Source organism: Mytilus trossulus, chromosome 12, assembly GCF_036588685.1.
Source record: "Mytilus trossulus isolate FHL-02 chromosome 12, PNRI_Mtr1.1.1.hap1, whole genome shotgun sequence".
Classification (NCBI taxonomy): Eukaryota; Metazoa; Mollusca; class Bivalvia; order Mytilida; family Mytilidae; genus Mytilus; species Mytilus trossulus.
In genome coordinates, this window is record NC_086384.1 from 55,424,080 (window position 1) to 55,436,409 (window position 12,330).

General features: G+C 32.3%; 1 protein-coding gene across 1 annotated transcript in view; it reads left to right on the forward strand.

Annotated features, from left to right (window-relative positions):
* The window catches only part of LOC134692596 (uncharacterized), a 112,648-nt gene that overhangs the window by 84,714 nt on the left and 15,604 nt on the right, over positions 1-12,330 (forward strand). Inside the window, exons 14-19 of the mRNA XM_063553053.1 lie at positions 1,124-2,356; positions 5,481-5,511; positions 6,092-6,384; positions 7,231-7,258; positions 7,673-7,977; positions 10,982-10,997. Coding sequence (XP_063409123.1) covers positions 1,124-2,356; positions 5,481-5,511; positions 6,092-6,384; positions 7,231-7,258; positions 7,673-7,977; positions 10,982-10,997 — 1,906 coding nt within the window. The remainder of the gene's footprint in view (positions 1-1,123; positions 2,357-5,480; positions 5,512-6,091; positions 6,385-7,230; positions 7,259-7,672; positions 7,978-10,981; positions 10,998-12,330) is intronic.

Consider the following 12,330-nt stretch of genomic DNA (forward strand, 5'->3'; position numbering starts at 1 on the left):
AATGCCGATATATCGTCAAACAGAAGATGTATTTATTTTTAACATTGATAAACTTGTTGACAAAGCAAAACAGTTCTTGTTGAATATCAAATCTTTTCCCGTTGAAAGATTCTAACACATATATTATGACGTCTAGCAGTGACCTTAATCTTGCTTATTTACATATAATGTTACTATAGTGAGATTTAAAAATTACTGCTATCATATTTTAAAAGTTTCGCATTCATATTGAATTTCTAGCAGCATTGTTTATCTATTTCCCAAACCAACTTTTCTTATTTTAAAATCCTAAATTCATTCCTAACAATTGAGACGATACTCCCATTTCGAACATCGAATTTTGAATTGAGATTAGCAGAAACATTGAAAACGATCAGGTTTAGTTATATTTTATTTCTATCTTTTAGATAAGGGGAATTTCGTTTTTTTTTTAATCTGCTGTTACCTCCAAATTATCGTTAACTCCCTTACATTTGTAGTTAATTGTTTTGTTTTATTTCAAGGTAAATTAAAAGACTTACGAAACATAATAATACATAATCACAACAATTTCACAAGTGAAAAGGCCTAGCGCTTAAAAGCAGAAGACAATATATATTAAATTTTGTCAAAATTTGTGACATTTTATGGTAAAATTTCTGTGTTTTATAGCGCTGCTTGGGTATGAAAAAAATATTTAAAAAAATATTGCACCAACCTTGCACCAAAAGATTTTAACCTGAGATATAACTGATATAGAAATTAGCAAATATAAGTACTCGGACAGACTTTAACAATGAGACAAAAACACATAATTCATTGCAAACTATGAAAGACCCCGAATTGACAAAAGTAAAACAAGTCAATCGAAAAGATAAACAAACAGACAGATGAATACTCAAAATAATTAAAAAAAAGAAGAGTAGCACATATTATGTTTTGGAAAGCCGATTTGGAGCTGCGGAATTAAATTCACCCTACTTTAAAAAATCAAAACAAATTAGTTCATATGTTGTAGAAACATTTACATAGCTACAAATCTTCTGTTTTTAAGAGAGAAAAAAAATCAGCATTGAATAGCACAGCACTCACTATAAGGCTATTACTATTCCATCTATTCATATTTGTTTTTTTTCTCTTTCAGGGAGATACTGCGAAGATAAGAAAAGAATTTACTAGCGATCTTAAACAGATATTCTCCAATCACAAGAAAAAGAATCACATACATCTTGATATGGTTTATTTTATCAATGGTACGGATAAAAACGACGAAGAAATACAACACATGACAGATCAAGTTGTTATGTTCGCAATGAAACAACCATCCTGGGGCCAGCCAAGACCTATGCAATGGGTTCCGTTAGAGCTACAAATCTCCAACATTAGAATGCAGAATGTTAACATAATCACAAAGGACGACCTACGTAATGTTAACAAGATGAATAAGGATCTGGCTTTAACTGGTCCTCAGTTAGACGACTTTATTTTCGTCCAGCATTCTCTTGGTAAACTGATGCATTACAACATTCGAGGATTAAACAACTTTATTATCATTCACCCTCCCGTATTGGTCAACATCTTGAGGTCGTTCGTGACAGATGAGATGTTTTTCCCGAAAGAAGGATGTCTTGCATCGATTTTGAAAACTTTGACAGAGACTGGTAAAATCTACAAAACAGACCTTTTGAAACTTTGGGATCGAAACGAATATATGTTAAATGATGCAATCAAAGAGTTTGTTATTGAGCTATTTGTTCATTTGAACATTCTTATAATTCCGGAAACAAATAGATACAATCGCTCTTCGCCTGAATTGTTCATTGTACCCAGCATGATCAAGACCATTAAACCGTCAAACTTTATTGATTTTGAAAATCAAAGAGAAAAAACGATATGTTTGAAATATGTACTATCACAACAGTCTATTCCTAGTTCCCTTGCATACACAATTATTGGAACTACTTTGAATGTTTGGCCATTGAAAGAGAAAGAGAACATGTCATGTATATATCACAAAGCGGCGATCTTGAATGTAGTAGATGATAACGAACTACGACTATGGGTTGAAGACGATATGATAGAAGTATATTTAACAAATCAAACATCAACACTTGTTATTTCACCCGATATTACAGCAAGTATACAAGAATGTCTAACACGGAATCTCGAATCGACCCTTGAGTTTTATTACAAAAGCTTTGGTGGACATTTTGAACATTCAAAGATAGCAAAACTGTTCAGTATGGAGGTAGGCATACCATGTGGAAATAGCGTGTGTTATATATCATTAGAAAAGGCCAAAACCGTAGACTCATGGAAATGCGAAAACGACGAAGAGCACAGAACAAGCAGTCTCCTTAACTGGATTTTTGACAGAGTGAGTAAACATTCCTCAATCGATATTAACCGTATACTGAGTAAACATTACAGTTAAAATCATTCTATGCAAATAATAACTATACTGCGCTTACTATTGTAACTGGAAATGACCTTATCTCTTGATTTTTATCACATATATTACATTACAAAGACGTAAGGCAATAATCATTTTCTTATCTGGGGCCGTGGATTTTTATTGTGTTCATAATTTTTTTTTCAGAACCTTCCTCCTATATTTTTTTTTCTTATGAGAAGGAAAGCAATTTTTTTTCCTATAACATGTATAATGTGGAACAGAAATACATTTTTGTTCACAAAACCATAAAATTAACATAAAAATCATTTTAATTTTTTAATTGATGTCAAATGTAAAGTGCATGGCTCTGTCTATATCCTGGCATTGGAAGTTGTCTCTGGTTTTTTTACCCCACTTCCTACATTATGATTTTCTTTGAGTCCTTCATACATGTACCACAGTCCTTGAATTTCAATACTGCAATTGCAGTTGCAACCATAATCAACTAATTGCCATATGTAATGGCAAAGAGTGAGTAGCTCCAAATTATAAACATCCACTGTTTCCAACTATGATAATTGACATTCCATTGAAAAAAGAGTTATAAAGAATGACACAAACGGAAAATACTACCGGTACACAAGTCTGTGTCATACACAATCAGGGCTACTATAAAAAACTGCTTATGATACCTTATCTATTCCTGTTATAAAATGATCATTTCATGTTTATAACAGTTTCAGTTTTAAGTATGGTCTTAAAGTATGTAGTAACATATATGCGGGAGATTTGGAATACTTTTAAATATTTCTGGATCAAACACTATTACAGGAAAATAAAAAAAAGTTATAAGGTATAAATAGAAATCTGATCTTAATCTGTAGACTGGACAGATGTTTATAAACTGTTGTTTCACTGTCTCATCTGTTGTTAGTTTCGCCATTCTCAAATTCAGCAGTGCAAAAAAAAAAAATGTCAAGCAAGTGACAGTATAATTTTTTTTCAGCTACGGCGCAAAATATATAGTTTTTTTGGCAAGCTAGGTCATTAAAAAATCCCAGCCCCCCCTCCCCAGATAAAAAAATGGTTGTTGCCTTACACAACATTTGTCATATGTTTCTCTACGATTCGGTTACTAATTGTTAATTTATATATTCAGAGAGCAAATCTACCGTCTATATATTAGTCCTAAATATCGAGCAAACATACCCTTAACAGAACAATACATGCATGTGCACCGAAACAACAAGCGGTGTTGCACCAACATACCAACAAAAGAATTCAGATTTGTGACTGAGAAGTAAATAAACCTGCAGTACATGCACGATATTTAACACATTTTAAATTTCTTACGATAACAAGGGATTTAAAAAAAATTATCAGTCATATAAAATTTGGAAAATGAAATAGAATAAAACTGGCAAACAGTCTCCAACTCAAAACTGAGCACTACCTGGGATTCTCTTCTCTTCTCTGTGCTTCTAGAAAATAACAGACAGCAAGAATCGTGGTACATGTAGGTGTTCGAAACACGCAAGTTTCATCCATAAGTTACATTTTATAAGATATATGTTTGCAATCCGATACATCAATGTGGTTGATACGGGTCTGTCTCTTAATTTGTTCACAACAAACTGAGACATGCAGGAACTCATTTAGTACCTTGTTGACATTCCACTTAAATAAGCTTCTTACTAAAACTAGTTGTGTTAGTTTAACATGGCAGATTTGTCATTATCAAGCAAATTGTGTGCAACGTATGTTTTAATAATTACTGGCGCAATAATTTGTATCGATGATGTCAATGCTTATTACACACAACATGCACAACGAGACAACTGTTTTATTCAGGTGTGTAATGGTTATTATGAACATTAATCCTTGCTCAAAAACAGAATTGCAGTGCGTTTATACATTTCCTGATAGTATTAGTTACATAGTGTGTTAGTGACTTGATATGATATATACGGGGTGAATAAATTCTATATGGGATGAGAGCGAAACTCTCACCCCATATGGAATGTATTGATCCCGGATATATCATATCAGGTCACTAACACACTATGATATATACGGGGTCAGTAAATTCCATATATGATGAGGGCGAAACTCTCACCCCATATGAAATTTACTGACGCCGGATATATCATATTAGGTCACTAACACACTATGTAACGAATTTATCTTACCGACTATCTTTATTTGTTGAATTAAGACTAGAGTTGTCTCATTTGCTATCATAACACATCTTCTTATTTCTATATCAAAGTGTTCAGGTGTTCAATTTTAAGAATCTGTTTTAATTGGTTTGCACTAAAAAAAATTAAACAATAACTATTCATTACCAACAACCTTGATATAACAATATTAAACAAAACTTTCAATACTTTTAAATAATCAAACAGTGCCAAAGTCGTTAATCCACTACTAACCGTGTATTGAATTAAGCCCCGCCTCCCTACTAAATTAATATTGTATATTTACGGTCTCCACGAGGTCACTTTTAACCAATCATATTCCTAGAAATGTAAAGGAGGTAAGATAAGATGATTTATTATTGTTTCTGCATTATCAGATGGATTTTGTTTTCGAATCCGCATCTCAATTATCACTCTTTGATACTGAATGTTTTGACATCAATGGATAAGTGGAATTTGGTCATAGGGATCTTCCCAGGTCTAGGTAGAAACATTCTAAAGTAGCTGAGGGTTGAGTTTATATATTCCTAATGATGAAATATTCTGAAGCTTTCTTTTCATCTTGTAATGATGTTAAAAGAACGTTGCAGATTTTACTTAAACATTGAAGACAAGGAGTTGTCCAAATTCTGTTAGTTTTTGTGTGTACTTTTATATAAACTAACTACCTGCACAAGTGTATGAAGATTGGGAGATCCGGATGCATCATCCTGTGCCCTTTGACCTGGTTTGATTTTATATAGGCTGTAGTAGTTAATACCGAAAAGTCAGGAATATGGAAGAACCTTGTTTATTGAAAAGAAGAATGTGTTTAATGTATTGTTCTGGAAATGATAAATGAATGCTTATATAAAGTATACTTTTTTGGCTTTAAAAAACTAACTCATGTTTTTTTTATATATACGCAGGTTGCAGAGACATGTAAACCAGAGTGTAAAGGTAATTATGTTAAATGAATACACCGAAGAACGTACATATATTCTGGAAGTAAGATGTGATGACCGGAAAACCCATGAGATATACAGACATCAAAATATGAAGCTATGAAGCATACTAAAATGAATTTGTAAAATGCTTATTTTTTTTTTATTCTAGGTCAATTGCAAAACCTATAATCGACAAGTATGGAACGCTATTTTGAATATGCTTGAAATTATAGTCTACATAATAATGATTTTCTAAGGTTCACGTAGCATTTGAAGAAAAGTCAGCAACGTACAATGTAATCCATATGAGGAATGTATTATACGGTCGGATCATATAATTTTGCATATCGTTTGATTTGAGTAATTCTGAATGCTTAACATCTTTGTCTTTCAGATGTATGTTAAGGTATAATAAAGACCTGATATTCCCTACAATATCTTTATTTTGCATTTTTCAAAAGATCACTAGAAAAAAGAAATTGTTTGATTTAATAATATATAAAAAGATTATTTTCTTTCGCCGTTACTTAAATAAGAATACTTTAAGTTAAATATGCATCGTATATATCTACCTGATCGATGATTTTTTCAAGGCAAAACCAACGAAGAATTGGAAATACAACCAAGCGATAAACATCTTGTTAGATTCGGAAAATACTTTGGATACGATGACTCATTTGAGGACTATTTTATTCAGTTGGGAATGAAGAAGCTGACATTACAGAATATTAAGGACAAGTATCATGCTTTTGGTAGGTGCGGAATAAAATCAATTGCATTGATAGAGTGGAGAGAATCCAAGTTGTCAGGCAAGGAGAAGCCGACAATGAAAAGTCTTAGTGACGCCTTGGTAGCATCGGAGTTAGATAATCATCTTTTGTGTCAAGTATGTGTTGAAAGTTGAAAATTAGTGACTACAAGAGTACTTAAATGCTATTCACTTTTGTACGAATTATGATATTTCATGTGATCACCATGTGAAATTAAAAACACATCAATAAAGAATCAAGACGTCAATATACAATCTTCATAGAAAAAAAATTAAGAGAACGTACAATAACGATATCTGTTATTGATATGATATAAACTCTGATGTTCAATAGCCTGTGACTGACATGTTCTATATAAAGGTGGATCAAACTGTTTTTACCCATATATCACACTCGTTTACACATATCTCGCATATTTGTCAGCATGAAGATTAACAAAACGCAAAATAACACTATAATCCGTTCAAAAATGGGATAAATATGTATTTCACATTTTTCTTCAAAACCATTACACATATCTTTACGTATAGAATAAGTGATTATAAATCTGCTTATAATAAAAAAAATCCCTCAAAAGTTTTTTTATTATGACTGTTTCACAAATTTCTACATTTGTGCTCGGTTTTAAATTCTTATAAAATACCGTCCTCTTTCATCGGCTGAGATAAAAAATTAACAATTCGTCACATGTCACAAGCAGAAACACTGATGTCACTATTGAAACAAGAAATGATAATCCGTTCGTAAAGCTGAATATCTTTATTTTTGTTTTTTGTTTGTTTGTTGTTTTTTTTTGTTATTATTTGTTTGTTTATTATTTGTTTGCAATATTTGTATTCCTCATTTTGAGTATGCTAAATTCATCTTCTTTTCACATTTGCATTCACTTATATGAAAAAAAAACCAATAAATATGATGAGCTTTTTTTTTAAATTTGTATATTGTTTATTTCTTTCTTTCAGATTTTCAGGGAGGAAACCAAGTTGTTGGGTGAGTAAAGATTGTAATATTTGTAAATGTATCATATGTCAGAAGTCTAAGTACAAAATAGACAAACACTTCAGTTTAATCAATTTTGCAAAACAAAACAGACATTCAGTTCAGAAGCAAATGAAAAAAGGTATTATAAGAACACCAGTAAAAGATATTTACATAGAAAGGTGGAACGAACTTATCAGACATAAATTTGTACACATAGTGTTTGAAACAAAATATTTCACTGCCTATCGTTATATATCAGCAGTTTATTTCATTTATAGTTGAACGTGTAAAAATCACTGAGATCGAGTTAACAGTTTATATGTTATGGTTAATGAATATTTCTGTACTTCACTTTATATGATAATTTCTATAAATGTTTATAAAAGTCTTTAAAGGAAAACTATTATATGTTCCATTTTGCAGATGATGCAAACCCAAATCTCCAAAAGATTCCAACAGACAAGGTTTTGTTTAATTTATCAAAACAAATAGGAAACTGTTCCTTAGAATTGGGCATCGAACTGGGACTGAACGTTGCTGAAATTGAACAAATTTTGTTCAAGAACGACAAAAATCTACGAAGACTGATAGAAGATATTCTATTGCTTTGGAAAAGGAAGTCAAAAGAAAAGACAGTTCGGAATTTACTGATGGCTTTAGAAAGGGTTGAAAAGGGTGGTTTTAACTGTCTATCAAACATGTTGACAGATTCAACTATGTTCGAGGAGGTTAGTTTAACAAATCATGTTTTACAGAAATTTAAAATCAGAGTTAATAAACTCAGCATATATACCAGGATTGAAATTTTGTATTTGCGCTAGACGTGCGTTTCGTCTACAAAAGACTCATCAGTGACGCTCGAATCTAAAAAAGTTTTAAAAGCCAAATTAAGTACGAAGTTGAAGAGCATTGAGGACCAGTAAGTGACAGTAAACTTAAATGATCAACACGACAGGGGAAACATGGGAAGAAGGATCTGCTTTCACTCGATTTTATCGACAGTTTTGTTGAAAAGGGATATATGTTACTCTTACTTTAGTTTTCAGTGTTTTGTACATGTAACTGTCTTTGTTTAAAAAACCTGGTTCAACTAAGACATTTAAGTCAAGCTAAAGGGTTTGCAAAGATAAATTATCGACAGTTTAGGATGGTTATGATGAACTATTTACATCACTGGGTCGATGAAAATGCTTAAAGTATAAATTGTTTGAAATACTAATATTTTTTTTATCCTAGGCATAGATAACCTTAGCCGTATTTGGCACAACTTTTTGGAATTTTGGGTCCGCAATGCTTGTCATTTTTGTACTTGATTTGCTTTATAACTATTGTGATCTGAGCGTCACTGATGAATCTTATGGAGACGAAACGCACGTTTGGCGTATTACATTAAAAGCCTGGTACATTTGAACTAATTACGTCTTAGGGTTACATGTAGAGTCAACAACCAATCCGCTATTACTTGATGTCTAACTACAGGACTATAAACGTATTGAATCGGAGTAACACGAAGGTTGTAACGTATGAAACATACATTTTGGACATTTCCAGGTGTTGCTTAGTCCTCAGTTTTTTTTATTTTTTTGTGCTGTAGACTGAAGCTCGTATATTCATGTATTTTTTAGGTGTATTTTGCCATGCCGTTGTCAGATGGTCTTCGAATTATGAGTTTTAATATCTCTTTGATACCTACCGCTTATTTTTATCTATCTGTTTCATGGACACATGTGTTTATTTTTGCTTAATATTAATTGCATCAAACATCCGAATTTTCTGATTGGATTCCATTAATTTATCATCCAGAACTAAAAATTACAGAAACATTAAACCCGGTGTCATCTGCCTTATTACTCGTACCTGAAATAAACTGTCATTTCAGTACCAAAAATTATAAAAAACGAGACGATTTTAATTTTGAAATTACAAATTTCCCCTACTTTAGTAGCAATATACTAACTTCACCTGCATATGATATATGCCTTTCTCAATTCATTAAGTATTCAACAGCTTGCAGCTCCTACTCAAACTTTACTGTCTGACCAGAATAGTGACGAACTAGACCTAGGGCTCTGTCACACATCGTCTCGGTTTTTTTCTTCTAAAAAAGTGCATCAAAGATACCAAATCGTGTTGATAAATATTCCTTGTCAACATCACATCAATACATGATGGTCTGGAAGTATGGATTATATGTACTGGTGTTGCTTATCATCTTAATTACGTGTTATAGTGTTCCTTTTATTTTTCTTTGTATATAATAAACCTTTACTGTTATACCCTTTTGGCATGGTTCGATATTTAAACATCCCGTTAATGTGTTATTGTGCTATGCATATTTGTTGTATTCTTGTCATTCATTTTAACTGACTGTGGATTCATGATTGTTCTTAGGATACCAATTTTGCTGGGTTTCGTTGTTTCAGATGAAACCGAATGCGAATGTTCAGCGAATTACAAATTTTCCATAGGCTATGTATGCAGAAATTGGTAAAATCTTGGATATCAAATATCCACGAAAATGCAAGTGTTCCTCGATCAACGAAAATTGATATCCACGAAAATAAATGAATCCACAGTATATGTTTTGTCTGTAGGGTGTATATATGACATTTTATTTTTCTTTGTAGACACATTTATTTGTTTTTATTATTATTAAGATTAAAACACAATGTTGAGAAATGATTTCAGCCTATCAATAGTGAACTTTCTATTTCTATGTAGCAACATTCCAGCAAATTTGCATACAGAGTATATATCACCCAGTTGATACGATATTCCTGGGCTTGTATAATTATCATGATTTCCCTTATAGAGGGTTGCTGCCCACAAGGAAGGTATTAAATCAAGAGTTCCAAGTGGTGAAGATGAAATCGTCTCTATATATACGTAAATATTACGGACCCCATCACAAAGTTAAAGAGTTGGTTGACCGTTATGGATAATTCGTTTCTCAGATGACAACAAATATGGTACACTTGTCGTAACTACAATCCAGTCCACTTACTCCCGAATTTAACTTACCAAATTAGACATATCACTAATTTTGAACTAACATGAGAAACCCGACGGGTGCCACATGTGGAGCAGGATCTGCTAACACTTCCGGAACATCTGACATCACCCCCAGTCTTTCGTGTTCAATGTTGTGCTTTATGTACTGTTTTTTTGTCTAGTTTTTTTTTTAGCCAGGGCATTGTCAGTTTATTTCCGATTTTGAGTTTGAATGTTCCCTTGGTATCCTTCGCTACTTTTTGACAACTGAATCCCAATTTTGATATTTAAATCTATTTGTCTATTTGTTTTGCTCTCACATTATTGTCAATACAGTGGAAGTCTTAGCGACTGTCATACGAGTGAGACGTTCAGATAGCTATACAACCAGGTTTAATCTATTTTTTTTTCACCATAAGGAAATGCATTTACAAACTCAGGAATACAACAGCTGTTTTCCAACGTTTAATGTGTTTGATCTTTTGATTATGCCTTTTGTTAAGGAAAGTTACGTTTAGACTTTTCCTTCGAGCTCGGTATTTTTCTTCTTTTACATTTGCTTAAATCTTTTTGTCGTTTGTAATAACTCATCTACCTCCTCTCATTTAATAACCATCTTTAAATGTATATATTTAAAATTAGTTATGGTCGCTAACAATTGTTTCTTTTTAGTAGTGATCGTAATGGATGAATGTTTTGAATCACTACATAATAGATAATTGAATGCTTATTATTTTTCAGAAAGTCCACTCCAAAGGTGAGTTTAAATGAGTAGATTAACAATAACCTTAACAGTTTGTACACATGACTATAATTGAAATTTTGAGTGAAAGTGATATAGAAAGAAAAACAATTTCGTTCTCTTCATCACTCAATAAAAAGACAAAAACAACTTGAGTAAATGCCACATTTTTCTAAAACCATTCTGCTTTTTGTTGTTCTAAATACATTGTATTTTACAGCATCAACGAAAAAGACAATCATGCAGATGATTGATCACTCATCCGTATTTTATGACGTTTAATCAAGTTAAAGACATTTAATCGTGTCAAGGCGTTTTACACCAGTTTACACCAGTAATTTTGGGGCCCTTTATAGCTTGTTGTTTGATGTGAGCCAAAGCTCCGTGTTAAAGGCTGTACATTTACCTATGATGGTTTACATTTATAAATTGTTAGTTGGATGGAGAGCTGTCTCATTGGCAATCATACCACATCTTCCTATATCTATGGTAATAATGGATAATTAAAGATATAACTTAACCAGGACAGCTAAAAGATAAACCTTATAGTTTGCACTTTGTAATTACAGCTGTTTCTCTAACCACGCCTCTATTGGGGAGATGAAGAATATTCATTGTAGATTAATTTTGTTTACTTACTGGTTCCCAGTTATACTCTCTGTGTTCCATCTCATAGAGACATGTGCATATTGTTGACATTGAAATATGTGGTAACCCTTCATTCGAGGTAGGGGCAGTTAAGAAAATTAGTGTTAGTTGAAACTCTGAAAGTTCAGGGCATATAAACGTTGAAAATATGCCGCACAGTCCTATATTTTGACCTTTGAAAAAGTTGTAGTGCAAATGAACTTTCCATTCTTGGATAAGATTTTTTTCAAACTTCATAGTAACAGTGGTACAGTTTAAGCCGTAAAAGGAGTTTCTATGGGAAATTGCATTGTCAATATTTACAGAAATGCAACCTATGATATCCGAACATAAACCATATTCATCTTATCATAAAACCGTACATTTTTAGTGTACTGGAGACTTTTAAAACACCACTTTAAGTATCAGTTAACGGTTAATCGGTCGAAAGATATCACGAGTAACCGGTTAGTCAAATCTGTTCATTTGACAACACTAATACTTATGCATATGTTGACGAAGTGAAATTTGGGTTTCAAAGATCACCAATTGATTTGAATATCCTTGTTTTTATTCAGTCTAACGGGGTGAGTGGTCTTGCTTCGAAAAAAAAACAACTCGTTTTGTAGTATATCCCTTGTATCTTTTGATAAGTTTTGAATTCAAACTGATTTTTATATCTGCAGCATATTCTGTAAAACAAGTGTGACAATTTGTAGTC